Raw genomic sequence first — 26,106 nt, forward strand, 5'->3', positions numbered from 1 at the left:
GATGATGAGAGGACAAATAGATAGTTGAAAAGTTCTGGCAGGTGATTCTTGCCACTGGATGGACAAAGAACCTTACATGGAAGGATGAAGTTGGAGTGAAGTCAGATGAGTTCCCCCGATGTCGCTAAAACAATTCACATCAACCAGTGTGATCGTTTACGTTCTTCCAGCTGTGGCGAGGGCTCACTCAGAGGGGCAAGCAAAGTCACAGAGTCAGGAAGCCCTCACACTGATTGAGTGTGAAGACATGCACTCTCAGAGACACCAATCAACAAAAGGAAAAGATCATGGTACAGTGTCAGCTGGTAAACAAAGCAAAGGACACCATTTCACAAATTCCTTAGCAAGTGTTTACACAACCAATCCAATCTTTTCACATTTTTCCAAGCCCAGTACAATATGTATTGTCAAATGTGATTGGTTGTTAGACAGTGGGTGCCTGAAGCACTGACTCTGATAAAATAAATTAAAAGACTTAGGTGTTAGCCTTAATTAACAGCCTGGCTAGGGGAATCTTTAACACGTGACCACCCTAGCTCAGCTGCAGAACACAAACAGAATAACAGGCACCCCTCTCAATGTGAACTCATCCAATCTCTGTAACAAACCATTATCTGCATGCCTGTGCACAGGCAACACGTCAGACATTATGAATGATGGGGCCTAGGACAGTTACAAAAAGCATTGGCTGTAATGTGGGCAATTCAGCACGAGTCAAACTTACAACAACCAATAGCCGAGTAGTCGAACCTATTAACCATCCTTTTGTGTATTGATGGTATTACCTCTGTAAGAAACCACTAGCTGGACCTAAAAGCATATACTCAGTAGGACAACTGAGACACCATATTTCAGACTTACGTAGAACATTCTGGTACATCTGAAAAGTCTTCAGAAATTGATGTTGTGTTCAGTGGGTCAGTAGACTAATTTGTCGATCTTTATTTAATCTCAGGATCACAAGTTTAAATCATGGTAGTTTAACGTAGACTTTCATCCATCCACAAAGAGTACCACTGAGCTAGACAACAAGAAATATCCATTTTCTAACAACAGTGACAAGATATATCTCAGAGGTGACAAGCATTTACTTTTTATTACTTCTTCAGTCCTTCAGGACAGGTGATACTAGCCAAGAAGGACATCATCGAAGCCTCATAAAGGAAAGTGTGTATCTGAGATGCCTTGGGCTTGTCATATCAGAAAGGGTACAGAGCCTTCTTATATACAAAGTCCATGAGGTAAGTTTTAATGAAATTTACCTTAACTTGAGACTCACAATGTGATTAGTTTGTGATATTTGAAGGTCAATTGGCTCTCAGTGGTAGGTGGAGCCTCTGATTCTGCGTCTCTAGGCAAGTGTCAGAATGCTTTCATACCTAGGCCACTAGGGAAATAGTTTCATCATCAACACTGTTCCCATTCACATGGGTAGTAGCAACCATCCAGCTACTTGTACAGGCTCAAATCTCCCATCTGGGTGGGTCCCGCCCATGGAAGTAAGGCAGACGTGTCCATGTTTGGCAAACACATAAACAATCAACTATTGCCAACTGTTACTTGAGCCAACAGCTAGCCACAATAGAGCATCAGAAGCAAACACCAGTGAGCAGTGGGAACACATTTCGCCAATCCTGTAACATGCGCTCCTGTATCAATCCAAGCAACTCATGATTTCCAAATTCTGGTAGAATATATTTCTTCCTACAATTTTGGTTATAAGCTCCAAGCCACACTGAGTGCTGCCACTGCACATATAATTACACACAGACACCCATCAAAGGAGTAACAATTGACTCGTGTCTCAGATAAGTGGTTGTTGATTCAATTTCTGGACAGAAGCCCACAGCTGCATAACACAAAGAGGCACAAATGCATTAATTCTCAATTGGACCCATTTCATTGCTGCACAAATTAAATGGCCTTAGGTCACTGCAGTAACTATTAGCATACATTATCAATACCATATATATTAACCAATGGTGAAACGGTCTGACCTATTTGCCTTTCTCAGTGTACTGATCATGCTATAGCCATAGATATCTCAAGCAAAACCTAAAAATAAGACCCTTCAAAAATGTAAGCCTTTACAAACATCACAGTGGAGGACCACCTTATATGGTCACTCTCCACCCACTATGGTAAATACAAATATGAATATATAAGTCTGTCAACATACCTTCACTGTCCTGCCCTTCTCCAGAGTGATCCTGTACCCGTACACATCCACATTCACGTATCTGACGTATGAGACCCGCGTGTTCCCGTCTCTGTGCTCATTGGCTGCTTCGACATTGAAATATGGGAGGGACCCATTGGCGCTGCACACTTTGGATAAGGTATAGGTACAGATTCCCATGAAATGATGAGCCTGATTATCGAAGGTGTAGTAATGGGGGTCTCCTTCCACCACACAGGAATCTGTGGGGAAAAAAAAATAAGACAAGTATTTAGCAATTGACAACTATGCTATGTGGGAAGATGGAATTATTATCCAAAGAGTGTGTGGTTATAGAGGTAATTTACAAAATTATATTAATATGTCTATATTTGAAATAATCTTGCAAATATTTGTGGCCATCAAGACTAAAATGCCAGTAGAAACAGAGAAGGATGTAAATACAAGATAAATGTCTTGCACAATCACAAATGTGATGCTGGGATTACCTTTATCTGGCTATGTCACAGAAAAGAAGAATAGGTGCTCAGACCTATGAACTGTTGTATAAAAGTGCAAACCTCAAACCAAATAAATGAGTGATTATTCAAAAAACATTACCTGAACTTGGCGGTGCTGGCGTGGTGGTGGTAGTTGAGGTGGTGGTAGTTGAGAGACTGATGGTTGAGGAAGGGATGGCTGTGGTAGTACCTGAGGTGTTGGGATCACATAGAATGAGAAAACACCTTTAGTTCATGGCAGCTTGAAAATATGTCACTTACAAACCCAATCACTGAGATATGTCCCAGACCCCTTCCAATCTGTGAATGGCTTACCACTACATGTTTGTAGTAGATAAAGCTTGAAAGTTTTGCAACCTGAATTGAGTCGTAAAACATGGATGCACACCATTCAGATTCATTACTTCGAAGGGCTGCACTAAACCTGTCCCTTTCAAATTCTAAATCTGAATTGAGTCGCAAACCCAAATTAGGATTCAGTAATGTTTTACGGAAGCACATATGTGGTTTATACATACCAAAAGGAATTTTCACAAATGCCTATACGTCCAGATTCTGACAATCTGGCAGATGGCAGCCACAAAAAGCTTTCGTACATTGGGCCTCAAATTCTTTAAGTGCAAAGTAGTACTGGAGAAAATCTCCCTATGATAAACAGTGAATATACTGTTTCCTTCAACAATCATTGGAATTTACATTGGAATATAAAACAAGGCACAAAGATTGTACTGGGCATATATTTTTCACATAATTTGCATTTTAATTTGTAATTCATGAAACATATTCATGATTGGTGATATTTCCCTGCATTAAATTAGAACTCCACAACTGTATGAAGTTAAAAGCAGATTTACTGATTCCTTCATATGGAATTCTGAGGCTGTTGGTAGACAAGGGGGACAAACCGTGCATTTCTCGATCTAGCAAACTCTGCTAATACTAATACCATTCTATACTCGGTTGAAAGTTTGTAAGTGATTGGATTATACTTCTGTATTGCCAAATTTTAAAGAGAATGTTGATTATGAACACAAGTGACAGCTGCAGTATAATCATATTTTAGAAATAAAATAAAGAAATGTAGGTTTGCCACAATGGTGTTAGTGTTCAACAAAGATTACCATGACAGTGCCAGTGATCAGCAGTGATATCCACAACAGTGCCAGTGTTCACCAATGATTCCTATAACAGTGCAAATGTTCACCAATGACACCCATGACAGTGCCAGCGTTCATCAATGATTACCACGACAGTGCCAGCGTTCATCAATGATTACCACGACAGAGCCATTGTTCAGCAATGATTCCCACAGCAGCACCAGTGTTCACCAATGATACCCACAACAGCGCCAGTGTTCACCAATGATACCCACGACAGTGCCATTGTTCAGCAATGATTCCCACAGCAGCGCCAGTGTTCACCAATGATACCCACGACAGTGCCAGTGTTCACCAAAGAATTCCATAAACCTTACCAGAACAGTAGCCATTAGTAATGTAGATATCGTCTACAGCTACGTCACTCCGGTAATCATCACCCCTCAAGCCTTCAATGATAACCTGTCAAGATAAGAAGGACAGAACATTACATCTGCTTCAGAATCACTGACAAGGAGAGAGTTACTGCACTCCTGGGGCAGTCCTGCGTTGCAGGCTTTTCAAAGGTTTTTTGTATTAAATGGACTAATATTCCCATTTAAGAAGAAATATGTGATACAGTAAAGCTTATGGACGAAGTAATTTTTAGAGTTACTATGACTGAGATCGAAGGAGTGAATACTCTTTGTAAAATAACATACATCGGGTTGCTGTTGTATCATTTTTAGAGGAAACTGCACATCATACAGTTTTCCAAATATATGAGTTCTGGAATTCTAATAATCTTCTCACCCTAAAATTGTTGTCAGGCAAACTAACAAAAATGCTCTGTTTGATGTCTTTTAAGAAGGTATCTGGTGTCATGGTTTTGAATGCTCGAGCTAGATAGTAAACTCCTCCTGTGTAGTATTTATGATCTTGAGATAAACAAGGACTCTTCCCTCCTCTGAGCAAGATCCCAGTTTCCACCTTTGCCCAGGTCTACCTGGAGAGATGTCATAAAGAGAAAGAATTGTGGATCAGTGCATTAAGGTCTTCTGCTTCTCAATTCCTCATCTCTTTTGAACGCTCTGCTTACTTTTTTCTTTTTCACTCTATCCAGATGAATCTGGGTTGATTTGTTATTTCTGCTTATGGCGCTCACCCTTCAAGAGGAGCCATAGCTTCCAAGGCCCTTCTGGCGGGACCTTAATTTGAAGACATATTATTGTCTGCTGATAGGTTCTCAGCTTCTACTTTTGAGATGTTTTACCATAAACCTAAAACTCATGCTTTAACATGCTTTTACCATAAACATATTACTCATGCTTTAATGCATATAACATGCATAATAGGAGCTGCTGGTCCTGTCAAAAAATCAGAATTATCCATGTTGTAATGTAGTAAAGTGCTGATTTTATTAAAAACATGAAGGCACGTAGTATCTCACTATGACGATCATTTGAAAATTAAATGTTATGAGTATGTTGTCCTCCCATTTATAAGATTTGTTTTTATTTCTTAAAATATTTGTATTTGATTAGAAATGTTATATTCCTTTCAGCCGCTAATTTATCCATCCCACGGCATTCCTGAAGACCATCGGAGCAAAAATGTGGTTGTCAGTGCTTATCCTTCTAGGAGCTTATGGATTTATACAAAGACTTTAAAGACTGTATCCTCACATCTAGAAAAGAGGGGCAATCATGGCGCTCATGACCTATATACTGTTCTCTTCGATAATGCTATGTCGGTGAGAAATCTCTGATATTAGGTTTAAGCACACTACTTATTGGCATTTGTAGTTTTTGTTTCTCTCTCTCTAATATTGTGCTTTCTTTGCTTGTGGTTATTGAAAATGCATAATATTTGCCTATGTGTCTTTATTACACTTATCACTTTCCTACATTTAAACTTGGAACATCCACATTACACCACAATTAAACCAGCACACATGTGGTGCAAGAACAATCTGTTCTGCATGAGAGTGGGGCTTCCAGTTTTAAGATTTAATATTCTTATATCTTTTGGGTGTGTAGAGACGAGGAGAGGTATTTGAGGTAAGCAGTCTTAGAGCCTCTACTTAAAGTGATCCTGATATGTATAATGCTTGAGATGAAGCACTTTCACTAAGAGGCTCAATCAGTAGAAATGGAAACAGCTCCTTCAACCTCTTATCTGCCCTCCAGTAAACATGAGGGTGGAGAGTCACTTTATTTTACGGCAAAGATATTGCATTCTCAATATCAACCACTACTGCGTTGTCAAATAAAGCAGATGTGGAATTAAAAGTATACATTCCATCTATACTTGTATACATGGATCTTCTTACCTTGACAATATAGCTGTAGGTAATATAGTGGATGTGATATTTTGTAGGTCACTATTGATTGCTTCGATATAGTGGTAAGCAACAAATACCATACTGTTCTCTTTATGTAGATTTCTCCACTCTTTGACACCTACTGGCTCACTGACACGTGAATGGTTCGCTGGTAATGCATTATTAGTCAAACACCCACTTAGCCCCCAGTAGAAGGTGTCCTAGCAGTTTGTGGCTGTTGTTCTCTGGGTTCGTTGGTATTTCTGATCATTTATAAACTTGGCAAATGTTTGTCGGAAAACAACAAAATAAACTCCATTGATTTGTGATGAATGATGTGCCAAACACTGAGAATGTCAGAGTGTGAGGTTTAATATTTAACAAGTTTATGATTTCCAGATAATATTTGGTGATTTCTTCCTCCTCACGCGGCTAACATTTTCATCCAAATGAGTCAAAATGGTGTAATGAAGAAATGAGAATTCAGACTGAACAGTCCTGGAGTAATTAGAGTGCAACATACTACAAAATAGTAGTATGAGAACCTGCATTTCTTTTTAATCTTTTTAAAACAGACTATAGTTGAATATGTAAAAGTAAGTCAATAAATAACAATACACTAGTATGAGAGTTAGGCCCAGAAGAAGTATCATAATTCATCAAAAGCAAACAAAATAATGATATGCTTTCTGTCAAAGTTTCAATGTACATTCAAGGGACAGTTGTAGCAACAGTGTGGTCAGATAAACGTGAGGTAGTTGCACAGCAGAAGATAAATGTAAATAAAGTAGCCTTCTGCCTGTTGTGACACCACTCTTTGACTCTAAAAACATGCAACAGTCTGTCATTTGAAATGGCGGCTGCATCTACTCCATGACAGTATTCAACTGAATTGTGAAGATATCAACACAAATGGCATTAATGTGCATTTTTGCTGTACAGAGATCATATTGTTTAACCCACAATCAATCACCCACCTGCTGAATGCTGGATCCGTGCAGAAGGACTGTCCCTGAGTTCCACCTGTCCCCCTTGTTGCCGGAATCTGACCAAACCAGCACTTGAGATCCTCCCTTCTCCTGCACATAGATCTTCAGTGCCATTGTTTGTCCCACTCCGTACATGTGATACCAGAAACGTAAACACTGGGGACGACTGAAGTCACTCTCACAACTGATCAAATGGGCAAAATCTCCAGGGCTGGATGCACTGCCATCAATGTAGATATAATGTCCATCTGGAATATAAAAATATGACATTATGTTTGTTTTAAAGTGTTACTTGTATCGGTGTACACATCTCATTTGGTTGAACAAAGAATTCAAGCCTATTTAAGCAAAAATCTCACATTTTAGATAAAAAAATAAAAAATGGAAAGCTGGAGTGCACATTAAATCAACACATGTCTAACAAACAATTGAGAAAATTATGGTGTGAAATGATTTCTAAAATAATATTTTAAATTAGAATTCCTTAAGGTTTGAGACAGTTAGCATATATAATGACCACTTGGGTTAACACCTGTGTCTGTGGCAGGGAATAGTAAAACACGGTCAGAAATTATCAGATATCTTGCAATATATTGCATCTGCTAAACCTTCAAGGAAAATATTACTTCTCTTTCATTGCATTGCACCAATAGAGATTCAATCCCTTTTATAAAGTGGAAGAAAACCCTGTCCATCAGGGCAGCAATTTTCTAGCCTGAATGTTAATATTTACCCTTATTGTGTGCTGTATCTCGCTGGTAGATTTGGAGCCACACACTAGTTTGAATGAAGGACTTCAGGTGACCACTCATTATGAGTTTGGAGGGCGGAAAAGGCTGCCTACCAAACTCCCACGGTCGGGTTATTGCCAGTGCAATCCCCTTCCTGCAGCCCCTATTAAGAGTTTCCCACTGGGTCAGCAGGCAGAAACAGAGTTTCTACCCTCTGGCCCAGTGGGAAACAGACCACAACATTGACGCCGGCTCATAATTGATCCCGTGGCAATTTTGCGATGCGTAGGGTGCACCATCACCTGTCGCGCAAATGCCCGACAAGGCTGGCCATGGGGCCCTCTGCAATGCCCATGCCAAGTGCACTGGCAATGCTAGGGCACTCATGGAGCCTCCTGTACCCCGTCTCTGCCAGCCTTTACATGGCTGAGCAACTGCCATTTAAACACCGACCGAGAGGAGGGGTCGTAATCCCCAGGGCAGCACTACTTGCAGCACTGCCCTGGTTGACTGGGACCGCCAGCACCACCAGGCCTTCGGGTGTCCGAAAAGTAGTGATGCCGGCAGTATGACTGTGGCTGTAAGGCAACAGTCATAGTGTGGCTGCCAGACCACCACATTGGCAGTCCGACTGCCACCGAGGCCCTGACGGTCTATGCCAATAACTCTCTGTCTAATACACCATGCAATAAATTGGTGTCAATAGATTGAAAATTAGATAGATTGGAAGACTCCCCATCTTCAGCACAGTAATCCCTCAAAAAGAATAATAATAATATGTCTTGGTCCATTCATCTTCCGAATCTGAGCTGCACAACTCGGTACAATACCAACCAGAATCCCAGGGATGCGCTTGAATGCGGTCTGCTTTTGATTCTTCTTGGTATGCTCTCATCTGATTCTGACTTACACGTTTGGCTAATTCTGGATCTGAAGCCGATCCAAGTCAAGGCTTCCCTTTGAGATCACCATGGTACTATTTGCAAATGTGTTAGAATACTCTCTTTTGAACCCAAATTAATATTTATGAAGGTTTCAGTTCTGAATTAGAGTTTGATGTCTTTTTAGATCCACTATTTATAATTTAACAACAATACCATTGTACAGTTCATTTCACACCCACATTTTCTGTTTTCTGCATCACACATTTTGTACTGGCTTACCTAGGTAGACTGAGAAGTACCTAAGCACAGGAAAAGGGCTTTCAGTCCAGGAACCTAAATTTACCAGCAGGTCAGCCCCAATGAACAACGCATGCAGAGTGGTCTGGATTGCATTGCAGGTATGATCTTGAGGTATCTGAAATTGAACCTACCCGAACAGATCCAACCACGCTGTGCTTGGGCACTTTGAAATAGTTGCACTTATTCAAGGGTACATCAAAGAACCCAGTGAAGCAGGTTCCCATTCATGTATTCCATCTTTGATGTTCATAAACAGTTGCCATACAGACCAAACCTCTGTTGTGCACCTACCTCCTGTGGTGTGGTCAAACGAAGGCCCAGTAGATTGCGTTGCAGTTGGCCCTCTATTTCGTATCCAGTCAAGTCTGTCTGTCTTAGACTGTGTCCAATAACAGAAGTCCGTATCAAAGGAGCAGGACAAGGTACACTGTGTTCCTGAGGGCCCAGAGAAAAATAAATAGAAAAGCTCTGCATGAAACATCAATCAGCAGGGTCTGTACCTCTGTTTCTTCCCCCCATCACATTGCGTATTCACCTCCCACTTACAATTGTACAAAAAGAAGCATTTTTTTAAGGTTATACATTTTCAGTCAATGCAGTAACTGCCAGCAGAAAAACACATATAATGCTGATAGTCATAGGTAGTATGTATAGAGAGTAGAGACGTATGTAATAAAGAATTATAACTTTCATTGTCATTTTAATTACATCATTGTTTCACAACATGGTGGATCATTGGTTTACAGGTGAAGGGCTTATTCCAGCAAAGAATTCTAGGTCATGGTAGAAAAGAACTGAACTATGAGGGGTCTACAGGATGGGAGGCGTAGTGTGGAGAATTATGTGCACTCTAAGGATAGAGATAAACTCTTGGCCACACAAGGGTAAAGCCACCCTTTTAATTGTCTATATCAGTGACGGTGCAGATGAACTGGAAGATAAGTCGTATTCCTAAACAGATTAATTTCTTAAATCCAAATTTGTAAAGCTGTGATATGGCCTTAAAGAAAAGCAGATGACAGTGATATATGAAACAGATCCATTATCAAGTAGCAACAACAAAGGATTAAAATAAATGACTGATCCCACGTTTATTAATTTCAGAATCAGAATCCCTGACCATGATGGACCACAATACTGAGTGCAGCACCTATGCCGACCACATATGATCGAATGAATAACACATGATTTCCACTTCTACAGATTGTTCCTTTTCCTTGTTTTAGCAAGGATGGTGAAAATGTTAAATTATGTTTTTTGTTTTCAACATCCATGATGGACATGTATGGGAAATAACTACATACAAGTAATTTCAGTGGAGGTCGCTTGCATATGTTTTAGTCAATTTGAAAATCATACTAAATTGTACTACCTATATGTAAATTATAGATTATCAGTTCTGGTAATACCCTGATGCTTGTAATTCTCAGGAAAAGGACTCAACGAACCAAACGCACAATAAGCGCGCTACTATGTATTTTAAATCAAAATAAACCTAAACCTGGTAGAAGGGCAAATATTTATGCTCATGAAACAAAATTGTGCACATTTTGCACATTGTGGAATGACAATAACATTTCATTAAATAATTGCATGAGATAAGTCTTGATGAAAGGTCTATGAAAGTATATAATATTTACAGTTGAAACTATAGTAAAATTAAAACATTTTTCACTGCATATTGCGAACAAAAACAAAGTTCAAAACAGATACAACCTTAGATTGTTTGGAAGTTTCATTTTATGCTTTGGCTATGAATTATGAATCTGTCTTGGTGTCTTTGAACAGCTATGCTAGTTGTTAAATTATTTAAGGCATGACTAGAGAGGCTTTAAAATATATACTGTTTATTGGCAATGTTGTAAAGTTTCTTAAATTTGGTACTATAGTTGGACTGTGCATCCCAGGTGCAATTGCACTGCAATTATAGGCCATCTTCAAAACACTGTTTCCAAATTTGAATCATATTCACATGAAAAGTTAATGTTAGCTCAACGCATTTCATCTAAAAACTCTGACAGATTTCTAAACTTCAATTAATTGTTAAAAACATTCTTGGGGGAAGTTAGCCTTTCTACTAGAACACAAGAAGAAAAACTCTTCTCACATGCTCCAGTGAATTTAATGCCGCTTTTGTGCTAATGTATTAGCACTGACTTACAGGCACTTTGGGTACCCTTTTACGGTTTGAACATTTGTTCCACAATGCCAAATAAATTAATAGCGAGTTTCTCATTAGCCACATCAGGGGGAGTTGACCCTTTTTCATTTTTATCTGGCAGAAACTATGAAAACATGAAACCTATCATGCCACTGAAGACCAGAGATGCGGGTAGGACCCAACCCATCTCTCAGTATGCTGCTGTTCCTCCTGAATCTGGGGTTACGCTGGGTCATCATATGAGTCCACAACTAATAAACTAGAACCTTCCAAAAAAGAATAAAAAGAGGGGGCAACAGGGAGATCCAGAATATTTTTAGTAAATAAACGTGAAAAGGTTTATATGATAAACTAAACCTTTATTTTACGACCATTATTAAACTGTATGGCGTAAGATAAGCAAATTTGATTTCAAGGTATCATTAGCAACCAACTGAAAGTACAGATATTTATAATGCAGAACCACAGTTTTTGGAAACAAATATGAAGTGGATCACTTTACTCCATTCCAAAGGTTGAAATCTCCCCGCTCTCGCCAACTAAAATACTCAGAGGGTTCTAGAGCAAAGATGTTAATTTTAATTAAGCACACAGCTTTAAAATGTGTTGCCTGGATACATTTTTTGTGTATTCATTTTCTTCATACTTTGAATGAATATCTCATGCCTAAGCATACATTAACATGTTATGTTAAAGAAAAAAGAAATAACCACTAGGAAGTTGAATATTGAGTTACATTTAACTTGTTCTCTTCAATCGTTTCCTCTCCAAATAGGTGCATAAATTATTAATCAGGCAGGAAGATCCACTGGCACTCACCACATCTGGTAGCCTTCTTCCAATCTCCCAGGTCTACACCAATGGCTTTGCAGGCTGCTGCATAGGACTCCAGTGCTATGCAGAGCCACTCCTTGCTCCCTCCGTTGGCGCACACGTCGTAGACACAGCTCTGAAAGTACGTCTCAGGAGGTATATGTGGATGGCAGGCAGCAAAGGGGCCGCTTCCTGTGGTGAGGATGCTGCACTGGCCTTCAGATTCTTGCTGCAAGGGTGGTGAGCAGATCACAGGCGGAGGCGGAGTTGTGTCACAACTGTTAGGACAATGGCAGATTGGTCATGAGTTGAAAACATTAATATGAGAGGTCTTACCCTAAAACGATGAAAGGAGCAGATAATATCTTCTTCAAAAGAGAGGAACATTTTCTTTAGTAAGCCTGGCCAGAATAAAACAAACTTTAATGACAATTAAACAGATTTAGGCTGTACAAACAGTCTGATTCGAAGGAGATGTTTATTTTCTTGATTTGCAGTTATGGAAAACTCACATAATGGATGAGATGCCGGGAACCTGAGAACTGTAAGCAGCACATAAAATAAATTATTTCATCCCTCTATTGGGGCAAGGTAGTACACAGAAGTACACCTTATGGAAAAAATATTCCCTGATGTTCTTCTCGCCTTATCACCATAACATTTATCTCTGTAAAGATGTACTCACCTCCATTCACTGTCAGACACTCTCCAGCTGTTTCCAAACTGATTGACATCTTGGACAACAGTGCCGTCCGGTGTCAAGAAGTCATCCTGCTGGTAGCCCGTGTACGTCCCACACAAGCCACACAACACGCCTTTGTGGTATTCCTTCACTCTGACAAAGAGCTCATGGTCACCGTCAAACTGAAGCTCAAGACCAAAGTTCGTGGTCACCATCACATAGGACCCAACAAGGGACACCATCACTCCAGAGACGGTGATAGGAGGAGATGTTTGAATGTGATTAACCTGAATTAAAGCAAAACAGGGAAGATGTAGATTTCATCACTGATTTCCACTTCCATGTGTAAAACCTTAATTGTTTACAGATTTCCTCTTACAAAATATATTTTTCTGTTCTATTACAATACATTTCAATCCACAACAAACAAAAGAATGAAGGTTTTACTATAGCACGAGGAGATGTTCCCATTTAAAACAGGCATTGTTTTTTAACAATCACAAACTGTGTTTATTTGTTCTGATTGTTCTCATAAGGAACAACATGACTTGCTGTTATCTGTCTGGGTTCACACTCTGCTCACATGATAATCCCACCTTGACGACTCTTGATGATAGATCAATTCTACTACAAATGCTGTGGGTGCTCTATGTTTACATTTATTTTTCTTTATTATTCAATTGGGATAGAGAATATTCCTCCAACAAAACCAATTGTCACCCTCAGAAGCTTATTAGATATTGTTTATCTTCTTCCTAACCATATCCATAACTCATTCTACTTTGACCTCCATTCCATGATCAAAACTCCTCCATCTGTGGTTTAATCAGAGTTCCCCATTCAATCTCACAACCACTTGATATTTAAGTGCCCTACATTTCAACTTTTATCCCCAGCAGATTCAAAATTGAGGGTCTTCTTCATCCACCTAGGCAACTTCTCTGTCCATGTTAATTATGTAAATGGAAGGTGCACCATAGGTCTTTATAATGCACCTATAGCCAGGGGTTTGAATCATATTGAAATCAGGCTGAAAGAAGCTGCACATCACAATTATTTGAAAAACATACATTCCCCTGTTAGATAGCACTTGAAGATAGTATTTAATTATAATCTTGGACTATACTGACTTTTAATGTGTGTTTGAAGAAAACATTTCAATGATGTCACCTACAGGGGGACTTGGAGCAATGACCAAATCTCACTTTAAACATTATGACACTAGGAGAAACTCTCATGTGTCCTTGGGGCAATGTTTCAGTATCTTCAGACTTCTTGGAAAGGGTCTTCTATGTATTAGATCACTGAATCGCTGGAGACACCAACTCGAGGAAAAACTACAAAACTTCACCAAACTAATGCCTGTAGCTCTACGGCTTATGATCCTTGGTAGACTCTCTGGACCTTAGATGATTGAGGGGAGACTATTTCTAGACCTTAGGTGATGAAGGGGAGACTATTTCTAGACCTTAGGTGATGAAGGGGAGACTCCCTAACCTTAGAAAACTACGGGAAGACTCCCTCTGGAATTTAGGTGACTAATGGAAGACTCTCTCTCTAGACCTTAGGCAACTAAGGGAAGACTCCCTCCAGACCTTAGGAGACTAAGGGGATACTATTTCTATATGTTAGGTGATGAAGGGGAGTCTACCTCTAGACTTTAGGTGACTTAGGGAAGGCTCCCTCTAGACCGTGGATGACTAAGAACAGTCTCCCTCTAGAACTTAGGAGACTTAGGGAGACTATTTGTAGATGTTAGGTGATGAAGGGGGCATTACCTGTAGATCTTAGGTGGCTAAGGAAAGATTCCCTCTAGACCTTGGGTGACTAAGGGAAGGCTTCCCCTAGACCTTACGAGAAATACGGGGCTATTTCCAGATCTTGGGTGACAAAGGGGAGACTCCCTCTAGGCCTTAGGTGATGAAGGAGAGACTACATTTAGACCTGAGGAGACTAAGGGAAGACTCCTTCTAGGCCTTAGGTGACTAGAGGAAGACTTCCTATAGATCTTAGGAGATGAAAGAGAGACTATTTCTAGACCTTAGGTGACACAGGGAAGACATCCTCCAGACCTTACCTGACTAAGGGAAGACTCCCTCTAGACTTTGCCAGACCTTGTCGCCAAGACCTGGAACTCCCTCCCGATCCACCTCAGCAGATCTCCCATGCTTTCCCAATTTAGAAAGGACCTCAAAACCTGGCTCTTCACCTGATCTCCTCAGACCTTCACTTACCGTTCCCCCTCTCCCCATAGTGCCTTGAGACCCTAACTGGTGATTAGCTGCACTCTACAAGTATTAATTGATTGGTTGATTGACCTTAGGAGACTAAGGGGATACTATTCCTAGACCTTAGGTGATAATGGGGAGACTACCTCTAGAACCTTTGGTAACTAAGGGAAGATTCCTTCTAGACCTTATGTGACTAATGGGAGACTCCCTCTACTCCTTAGGAGACTTAGGGAGACTATTTCTAAATCTTAGGTAACAAATGGGAGACTCCCTCTAGAGCTTAGGTGACAAAGGTGAGGCTATTCCTAGACCTTAAGTGATGACAGAGAGACTCTCTCTAGACCTTAGGTGACTATTGGGAGACTTTTCCTGGACCTTAGGAGACTAAAGCAGACTACCTCTAGACCTTCAGTCACCTCAGTAAGCCACTTTACACTTTACGTCATTAGAGGGAAATTCACTCTAGGTCTTCAGGAACTTCAGGACTTTCACTCCATAGCTTGGTTCCTCCGAGCAAGCTACCACTAGCTCATGGGAATGCTATCAAGTAGTTTACATCAGTGGCATAGTAGCTAACAAAAATGAACTGGGGCTATTATTTAGCAAGCAATTAACTAATTGCACCCTCAATCAAAGTGCTTTCACTGATTGCAAGGCGGGGTAAGATCGCTTTAAAGTCACCGTTGTAGTTTTTTTACTTAGAAAACTTATAAAGTTATTTGTGCCTGGATACCCTTCCAGGCGATTAGCTGCGCTATAGAAATCCACTGATTGATTGAATGTAGCATCAATTCATAGGTTTACACAGCAGCATATGAAATTTAATGTGTGCAAAATAAACCCTACCTGGTTATCCTATACTTCTTACTCTAAATATTCATGGGATGTGATGCCAGTATATAATCACAACTGGGCCCCTCAAGTAGAAGAGGATGTGTACAATGAACATGTTCGGTATATTCTCATGACAGGGATAATGATCAGATATAAACATGTATGATTCTTATGAGGTGTGATTATTATTACTCAGGTCAGAGATATTCCTTGTATTGGATAGGTCAGGGCAGATGAGTTGTGCTGGTCTAGCAAGAATGATATCTGTGATGGTCTGGTTATGCACGGGTCGCATCAGCGGGAAGATTAATCAGAAACATTTCCTCTATATTATCTGGACTAACATCTTTAATACACTGATGTTTGCACAAAGCAATATACCAAACTTGTATGACAATAGCTTCCACAGCGTACTCACATAAATCGTACTGTTCTTCCTTAGTGCAATGTGATTGTTATTCACAAAGAGTGCTACAGAGTTCAGGGCGGTCCAGCTTGAGCTGCCACGGTGCTCGTTGCGGGTGGTAACACTGAACCTGGTGGAGGTGTTTCCACAGGTTTCGGTCACAGTGTAGTTACAAGAGCCCTGGAAATGGTGAAGTCTCCCATCGAATGTTGTGTAGTGCGGGTCCCCATAAATGTGGCAGGTGGCGGTGCTAGCTGGTTGACAATTCCAGTGACCATCTTGAATCTTACAGATTTCATCACTCGTGCAGAAGACTGCAGAGCACTGCATGAGGTTATTCCCCTTGCACTCACACTTGCTCTCACACTTCTCTTCCACAAAGCTGTCACCTTTCTAAAACAAAATGAATCAGAAAACATCACAATAATAGGTTATATTATTATGAAAACATAGTTTTACTTTCACCTTTTTAACTATCATATCATTATCATCTCACCTTGTAGTACTGGTTCTTGTACCAACAGCCACATTCTGAAACAGGAACACAAGAGCTTCCACTCAGAACAAAGCCGTCATCGCACTCACAACCCTCCACACAAGGCTTGGAGCAGTTGTTGGGGGCCAATTGGTCAAGACAGGTTGCAGGACAGGCGGTCATGCAGGCATTGTAGTGACTATTGTGACCGCAGTTCACCCCTGCAAAAACAATGGAGTATGTGAAAAGGCTGTCCCAATGACCACTGTTGCATCAACATCAAAACGTGTAAACTTTAATCTCCAAGGATGTACTTCTTCCTTGCTCTAGACAACTTGTTCCACTCATATCTCCCTTCATCTGATGAGCTTCATGTCTGTCTATATAAACAATGCCCTGATGTGGATCCAATGGTGGAGGAAGAATGACCAAATTTCAGAATCGTGTTCTGTCTTTCTGACTTGAGCTGCATTGATAAGGGGTCACTCTGCATTTTATGCCGACACTGCCTTATATCTGCAACATAGAGTTGTCCAAGAGTTCAGTCTTCCTGGAAGAGAGCCATCGGCCTGCGCTGTCTGCACTGTCGTTAATGCTTTCATCAATTTTGTTGTTCTCATGCTATTACATGAGGAAGGAACACAATTGCCTTGCACAGACCGCAGGAAAAAATAAAGTATTATTTATGCCCGCAAAGTACAAACTCAGGTTGGGGCGATGTTATCCCAGCTGTTGCTTTCAAAGAGTTAACCTACCCCGTGCGTAAAGTGTTCACTTTTGGCCTATCTTCTGTCTGCAACATTACTGCCCTGTCCCAGGCTGTGACTGTTAAGACTGTGATACTACTACTTCCAAATGCTAAATGCTCTGTGACTCTTCTTTTCATGTCTGGACCACTAATATATTTGACCATGTCTCTGAACTAAAGTCATGTACTGAGGGGACCCACATAGCTTGTCCCATAAATTCCAGGGAGTGCAGAGTAACAGTGGTTGTAGAAAGAGACATGTGTGATGGGCATTTTCAAGACACATTTATACTTGTTGAGTTTTTCTTACTCCAACTTTAAATTGTGATTTTATACTAATTTGTTGCCTTATTCTTGTTTAAGAAATGCTTTACAGTACTCTGTATCCCCTTAAACGTAATGAATCCTGACTTACATAATGACTATCAAACGAAGAATGATATAACACGCTGGGAGCTCCATATGGATCAGCAGAGATGATTCCCCTAGAACTTGACATAATGTAAAAAGGTATATCTATGGGTATTCTGCAGTTACAGTTCCCAGACTGTTTTTCGATCTCCAGCGTCACCTATTTCTCTACACTATAATTCTGCCTTGAATTGACATGTTGGTGTGTTAGAAGGAAAATAAATAGGCAGGATGCTACGCATGCAAATCCCTTTCGTCTCTCCAGAAATACTTACCACAAGTATCAGGGTCTCTCCAGGGAGGAAGTGATACTCCAGCTCGCTGGCACGCATCTGCGTAGGACTCCAGGGCATTGCACAATGTTGGAATATGGTTACCCATAGCACAGAGGTCAAACACACAGCTCTCAAAGAAGCCTTCTGGATTAATTACAGAATGGCACTCCTTGAATGGCCCATCTTTAGTGGTTAAGAGTCCACAGAACTCTTCACTCTTGTAGAGGGCCTCCATATCGGGTGGGCAAACGCCTGCCGTTGGGGTCACCACTTCTTCACACAGTGGATTGCCTTTCTCCACATTCCAGCTGTTTCCAAACTGGTTGGTATTCTGGGCTTGTTGCCCATTGGGCATCATGTAATCGTCTTGTCTGTGGTTGTTGAAATTTCCGCACATTCCGCATGTCTGGTTGAAGTAAGTGGTTGGCACCTTCACTTCCATGGAGTGATCAGTATCGTAGGAAACTGTGAGTGAGAAGTCTGTCTCCACTGTGATGTACCTTCCGCTCCGCCCCACGATGATGGAGCCAGTAGTCAGGCTTGCAGGCAGGTTCACCCATAGCCCATTAATCTAGAAATAAAGGAATCACATTTCATTATAGCATATGCTGTTTGAGCTTATTGCCTCACTTGTATTCACAGGGGTAGGACTGAAATGAGTCACTGCACAAGGTGATTAAGCAAGAGACTACATTCTGTTCTATTTCTTCAAAATCATATGGCAAGTGCTAAATGTTTAATTATATATTATTTTTAATAAAGAACCTCAAAAATGTTAACCTCACATAGGATAGAAGTGTTAAATCATTATATTTTTTTATGCAGGACAATTCATCTCAGAATCCTTTAGTAATTCCCTGTCCTCACCTAGGAAGACGAACTCATCATTCTGGCGTCTTCCACACTTTACAGCATAAAGGGGGAAGGCCACAGTACATGACATGCCGTTACCAGGATCTTTCTTCTACGTGGCGAGTACTACACTTCCGCTTTTGTCTCAGAGTCAGTTCATGAAGAAGCAGCATTTTCATACTGAACTGCTTATACCTCTGTTCAGGAGGGTGCTGAGTCAGTATCTGTTCTTGACAGGACAACAGTGCCTGTGCCTCTAGTATTAATGTCTTAGTTTTATTGCCTGGCACCTATATATGCCTCGTGCAAGCCTATCCAACACCAGCCATATTTTAGCAAACATGAATTCATTGTTAACCACATTTTTCACCATCATATTATAATTTTAGCACCTGGTTTCCCCAGCTTAGCCTTCAGTCCTTAAACCTTATCTAGAGTATCCATTACAACATCTTATTTATGAGGAGGTCCAAATAGGTCAGCCCTTTAACCTCCTATAACCTCTTCCCATTTACTGTCAAGTCACATTTGGAGGAATTACTTTTACATTCCATAACCGACTTTTAGTCCCAAATGACCTGTTCTCATTGATCCAGACACACTTGTTTCTGGCACCAATATGATTTTCAAGCCCCTTACTTGCTTGTACGAATAGAACCATGTTATCATCACAAAACGGTGCTGGGTACTTAACACCCTGAAAACTGGGAGGCAAAATGTTGTTAGTGCCAAATAAATTGGGTAAATCACAGAGACCATATAAGAATAAAAAAGGGCAAACAAATATTCTTGCTTAGGATATCAAAAAGAGGAATCCCAGCAGAGAATGTTCTTGAACTTATACACATGTCTAAGTTTCAGTGGGCTGTTGTCTTAGGCCCATCGAGGGGAGAAAAATCATAAGGACAGCAGCATGTAAGGGATCTTATCTTACCACTGGAGCCTGGTGACCTTCTATCCAATGGTCCACCATAAGGGTGGGCTCACCGAGTCATTTTGGGAGCGGGAGATGGTCTGCAGCGGTCAGCCGGCGGTATGACTACTATAATCTAATTCAACCAGAACATGGGGGTGCTGGTTCCATGGAGCTACTTGGTTTGTCACCTGGTGGTATTGGTGGGCTTCCCATGAAGATATATAGGCTGGCATGGCTGGCAAGGCAAGGAGGAACAATATTTCATCCGATCCCATGAATCTTATGAGCCCTTAGAGCCCTCCTGCGCCATCAGCCAAGACAACTGGGGAACCAACTCAGGAGCTCTCCAGAGGGGTGAGCCTTTCTGATCCTTCATTGTATCTTTATATTGAAGGCATTTCCAACACAACTACCCTGCTGTAGAGTCTAATCTTAAGTCAACTAGATAATGATTTATTACAAATTTGGGAATTTGAACACAGACTATGAGTCTTATTTAAAGTTTAGTGGGCAGGATACTCGGTCAAAACATGTCCCGTCTGTGCAATTACAAGTGCCTACAGGATCCATAGTGATGGATCGGTGTTTAGGTCGCCAAAGAAGAGTTGTATAAGCGTGGTTTGGTGCTACTGTTGTTCATGGGTGCCTGCATCGTAATTTCCAGATATAACTCAATTATTATTTTATCATGATGTTCCCTTCTTCAGCTACACCAGGACCATAGGTATGAATGGCTGGTGAACAAGCAGGACCAACATCTTTGTCTGGTAAACTTCAGGTTGGAAATGAAGGTCTTAAAAACTACAGCTGTTTACCCTGGGGTCTAAATTTTAAGTAATTTATGCCAATGAGTGATCATTTTTTTCCTATAAAAGGTTTTCACTTTTAAACCATTGGAAGTTCCACCCAGTGGTAGGTTTCAGTTTCTTAAATAATCTCATACAGTAAAATATATATGTAATTTATGTAAATTTCTATTTTATAAAGTGGTTTGATTGGCTGAATGAATATTGAACTTAAACTAATATAATAAACTTGTTCAACTTTCAATTGAAGTTGTTCCTGGTATTGGAAAAACAGACAATCTGAAAATGGTTGTCACGTTTTTTAAATTGATCCTAGCTTGACTCCCCAGGAAGATAGGCCGTGTGATCTGCATTTTCTGCCATTAAGAAGTACATATCCAGCGCATGCCTCATAGTACAACATAGCTCCCAGTTTCATATGGGTTTGTGAGTTCACACCTGAGTACCAGAACAAGCTATCTTTATCATTCCTTGTCATTGCAATACACAATAATTAAATTGCTGTGTTAAATTTAATTGCTACGCATTTTCGTCTAATGAAAATAGTCTGAGAAAATTCATTTTTTTTATAGCAACCTCGTTTACCGAAAATAATGTTTATACTGCTAATAAATCAATATGAAATTAATAAATGCACTTTTAGTGAATAAAACAACTGCAGAATGTATGTGATAATGCCTATGACCTCCCCGTTTTGGTGCACTCACCAGAACACGGTTTGGCTCATTCCTGATAATTTGTATTCGTTGGCCATAGACGTCCACTATGACCTTTGCCACGTAGGACACGGCTGGATTCCCACGGTGCTCATTCTTGGCCTCCACGTTGAAATATGGCTGTGATGAGGAGTTGGTGCACAGCTTGGCCAGGGTGTAGGTGCAGATCCCCATAAAGTGATGGGTCTCCTTGTCGAACGTGGTGTAGTGAGGGTCTCCTGAGATTAAACAAATGCCGTAAGTGTGGTCGTAGCAGCCGGGCTCTCCATTCGAAATCCCACAGTACTGGCCCTTGTTACATGTAGCATGGTCACACACCAGACTGCCCCCTTGGGATGGGCAGCGGCACTTTTTGGAGCAGCTGTTATCGGTCCAGTGTTCAGATCCAACTGGATAGTGCTTGTCGTCCTGCCAACACCCACACTGAGTGCTGGGGACACACTTGTCATTATAGAGGAGATACCCACTGTCGCAGACACAGCCTTCAATACATGGAAGGTCGCAGGTGGAAGGTGGGCCAGGATTCACACAGGTAGCTGGGCAGGCGGAGTTACACTGTTCATAATGACTATTGGGTCCGCAGGGAATCGCTACAAGAGACAATTGTTACTGAATAAGCGAAGAAGTATTTTGAATGAAACACAATATTTTTTACCACTTAAGGCCCACTGATGACTAAGCTAGGGTTTCTGCGACTATGCTCAGTTACTTACAGCAGGTGTTGTTTGCTTCTTGAGCCATTTACTAACATAATATCATCACGTTACTGGCCGTTTAATGATGCATTGTTCAGGAAAATTGGCACTTTTGAGTGAACACACTGGCTTCAACGTAGTAAGATGGTTGCTGTTAACTGTGCTCTGACCTCTCAGAGTTAAATAGCTTTTTTCCTGATATCCCTGTACTTACAGTTGCAGCATTCTCAAAACGCACTCCTTTCATTCCTTTTCCACTAACAGAATGAGATGCCCGAAGTCGCAAACCCACTCTCCATCCCATCCAACCACAACACACTTTTCCAAATGAATGTATCTCTATTAAAGTGAATTCACTGACATTGCAATGTCCATTAACAGAACCCAAAACTGCTAACAATTACCCAGCAAAGGAAAGGTCAACCAACCTGTGATTCTTTCTGTTGTGCACCAGAACAACTCATCTTCTGAGTGTGCCGACCCTCCCTAAACCTTACACCACAGTTTGCAGAGAGAATTGTAACTCCAAATGAATACTTGCCTTCAGACATAGGATGCACCTAGTCTATTGAAGAACAAGGGTTACCAGTCTCGATGCAATGGTGCTTCTGTCTGCAAAGCGAGGTTGAGCCTCAGCAGCCAAAGGAATGCAAATCAGTCACTACTAGCAGTAATCTAGCTGAGTAGAGCCCTCCCTTCATTCTGCTGAGTATCTTAGGGAGGCCCAGAACAACCTTGACATATCATGAGCTACACTAGGTATCCGCATTGGATCTGAGTCAAAACAAATAACTCTCAGGCATGTTCATCCTGCCCTTTCCTCCTGCTCATGCTCTTGGTTACTCGCTGCCCGTCTCCACTCTACCTACCCCATGTATTTCTAAATATCTCTATTCACTTATGACTCTCCCACTCTGCAGCTGTGGGTTTTCCTATTTTGAACTAACTTTACAGGCCAACACAGTGCCTGTCTCCACGCCTTCTAAAAAGCAACCTCTTGCATTGTGTTAAATCTGTGTAGTATTAAGAATGGTTCTTGAAACAGCAGTTTCCATCATTAGAGATTGGCGGATAGGGTTACTCCATGACAAATGTGACAGATATGCGGTCTGCCATATTACGATTTCCGTACGGTATACTGGGATTGCAATAAGGACGTCGCCATATCTGTCACATCTGCGACAGAGCAACCCCATCCGCCAAACTCTAAATCAGGACCACCAATCATAGAGGACTGGAGGGCTTCACCATATATCAGCATATCTACAGCCAAAGAAAATTACATGCAATAAATATTTAAATAAATCATGTGTATAGTGATGAATGGGCTCAGAAATCTGACATGCATCTGGCCCCATTGTAATTATGCTAGACACCACTACGCTAATATCTACCTGAGCATTCTTTGACCACAGTCAAGCTCAAGCAAAAATGCCTGCCTCATCCTGGACCTCCCACGCCATGAACACATCTCCTCTCACCTCAGAACCCTTCTCTGGCTTCCGATTGACAAAAGGATCATCTTCAAAGTCCTCATCCACGCACACAAATCCCTCCAGAACACTGGACCAGCCTACCTCAACGAAAGAGTGAACTTCCACACTCCCACTCGCCACCTCCGCTCTGCAAACCTCGCACTCGCCACAGTCCCCCACATCCAACGCGCCACCACCGGAGGCAGATCCTTCTCCTACCTCGCCCACAAAACCTGAAATTCCCTCCGCACCAACCTCCGCAAGACTCAGAACCTCCTGTCTTTCAGAAAACACCTCAAGACATGGCTTTTCGAACAGTAATCAGCATCCCCCCACCTCCTTTTCCCCCCTTTCGGCGCCTTGAGACCCTTATGGGTGAGTAGCGTGCTCTATAAATGTTTTGATTGATTGATTGATCATCCCAATCCTTTCTAAACCATTTCCTTCTACAGCTTATATTTACATCATAGAGCTGTTCATATTTTGTTTCCAGCATGCCTGAAAAAGTGACAGAAGGCAGGACATTTAAGTAGCACATGTAGATCATAGGGTAAGGGGTTTCAACTCCATGACTGTACCAGTTGCATCTCTGAGTGATAAAAAATGTGGCTGTCCGAATACATGCAAGAATTTGTACGATTTTCCAACAAATGAAGAAGTTGTTACATAGGCAGTTTTACTTGCCATTATGAATTTCACTCAAGAATGAGAACAATTAGACTTTACACTATACTCCCTGCAAACGTGACGCTGTCAGGCTTATGTGGGTTTTGTGATGTTTATACTCACAGCAGAATGTGTCATTTCTCCAGGAGCCAACTGACACACCGTCCGCCTGACACGCTGCAGCATAAGACTCAAGGTTGTTGCACAGACTCCCTGTGTCCATGTCAAGGGCACACATGTCGAAGAGGCAGGCACCAAAATAGGCTGTTGGGTCAATTTTCCCATGGCAGGTGCTGAAGGGTCCAGTGGGGTCGGTCAGTATCCCACAAAAATGGGGGCTTTGGATAAGGTCTTTATCTGCATCTGTGCAGTTTGGCTCAATGCCGACATCTGGCAAACAACTAGAGACAGAAGATGGTGAAGTTAGCTCTGCAGTGTAAGATCAGTTGTTTTTGGACATTATCGTGCCAAGCTCACATTTGATGGTTAGTAAATAGCATAGCAGTGAGTGTAATATTGATAATTCTTAAAAGAAAATGAATGAGTGAAACAATGAAGGTTTTACTGGCAAGATGATTCCTTTTCAGGGGAAGGCAGGAAGGTAGAACCAGGACGACACTGATAGTTACCATCTCATCTCATTGCATTTCCTTTGAGCAAGCCGTCCTACATCCTGCTCCCCATCAGTGTATCGCAGCCTCTGCGGCATATGCTCATGTTTATTCATCCTTGGATGAACTGTAGATTCCTGAGTAGAGAAATCACTATCCTGTATCACTACTCGGTGTTCACAATCTGCAATCATCTCAATACACAGAGGTCTGCTGATCTACCACTAGTTCTGTAGTGTAAAAATACCAACACAGACAAACAACCTGTTAGACCTGACAGCCTTAGGGTGGTCATCCACCAAATCTTTGCCTGCCTCCCTCCACTTTTCTGACACTGTGTCTGCTGGTTTTAGTACTCTTCACCCTTTACCACTGCTAACCAACACTAAAGTGGATATGCTCTTTCCCTTAAACATGGTAACATTGGTTCATACCCAATTGACATAATTACTTTACTTATAAGTCCCCAGTAAAGTGCAGTACATGTGCCCAGGGTCTGTAAATTAAATGCTACTAGTGGGCCTGCAGCACGGATTGTGCTACCCACATATGTAACACCTTAACTATGTCTCAGGCCTGCCAATGCAAGGCCTGTGTGTACGATTATACTACTACTTCGACTTGGCATTTAAATGTACTTGCCAAGCCTTAAACTCCCCTTTTTCTACATATAAGCCACCCCTAAGGTAGGCCCTAGGTATCCCATAGGGCAGCGTGCTATGTAGTTAAAAGGCAGGACATGTACATATGTGTTTCATATGTCCTGGTAGTGAAAAACTCTTAAATTTGTTATCCCCTACTGTGAGGCCTGCCCCTTTCATAGACTAGCATTAGGGCTGCCCTCATATACTTTTTGAGTGGTAGATTCTGATCTGTAAGGGGTAATCAGGTCATATTTAGTATGGCAATAGAAAATCCTGCTTATTGGTGAGGTTGGATTTTATAGTACTATTTCAGAAATACCACTTTTTTTAGAAAGTGAGCATTTCTCTGCACTTAAAAACACTCTGTGCCTTTTAGCCTGCCTCCAATCAACGTGTGGGCTGAGCTGGTTGACAGCCCCTTTATGCATTACATCCAGACAACCACAAACACAGGACACTCAGTCACACTTGCACTCATATGCATATTGAATGGGTCTTCCTGGGCTGGAAGGGTGGAGGGCCTGACACTCACATTTCAAAGGCCAGTGGCCTGCCCTCACACAATGGACTGCAAAACCCCGTACGGGGACACTGGCAGACAGGACTGAACTGAAAGGGGAACTTGGGCACTTCAAAACCACTCTTTGAAGTCTTTCACTTCAAAGGTATTTTTGGGTACATAAACTGAGTCTCTGACCCCAACAACT

At 41.3% G+C, this 26,106-nt stretch overlaps 1 protein-coding gene across 1 annotated transcript in view; it reads right to left on the bottom strand.

The window, feature by feature from the left end:
- Window positions 1–26,106, bottom strand: part of LOC138265212 (IgGFc-binding protein-like) — a 224,947-nt gene that overhangs the window by 118,600 nt on the left and 80,241 nt on the right. The window contains exons 21-32 of the mRNA XM_069212764.1: window positions 24,268–24,545; window positions 21,300–21,898; window positions 18,019–18,589; window positions 16,606–16,805; window positions 16,122–16,502; window positions 12,642–12,925; window positions 11,963–12,234; window positions 9,274–9,417; window positions 7,056–7,315; window positions 4,154–4,238; window positions 2,780–2,869; window positions 2,180–2,421 (exon numbers count right to left, since the gene is read on the bottom strand). Of these exons, the coding sequence (XP_069068865.1) occupies window positions 2,180–2,421; window positions 2,780–2,869; window positions 4,154–4,238; window positions 7,056–7,315; window positions 9,274–9,417; window positions 11,963–12,234; window positions 12,642–12,925; window positions 16,122–16,502; window positions 16,606–16,805; window positions 18,019–18,589; window positions 21,300–21,898; window positions 24,268–24,545 (3,406 nt within the window). The remainder of the gene's footprint in view (window positions 1–2,179; window positions 2,422–2,779; window positions 2,870–4,153; window positions 4,239–7,055; window positions 7,316–9,273; window positions 9,418–11,962; window positions 12,235–12,641; window positions 12,926–16,121; window positions 16,503–16,605; window positions 16,806–18,018; window positions 18,590–21,299; window positions 21,899–24,267; window positions 24,546–26,106) is intronic.

This window comes from Pleurodeles waltl, chromosome 11, assembly GCF_031143425.1.
Source record: "Pleurodeles waltl isolate 20211129_DDA chromosome 11, aPleWal1.hap1.20221129, whole genome shotgun sequence".
Taxonomy (NCBI): Eukaryota; Metazoa; Chordata; class Amphibia; order Caudata; family Salamandridae; genus Pleurodeles; species Pleurodeles waltl.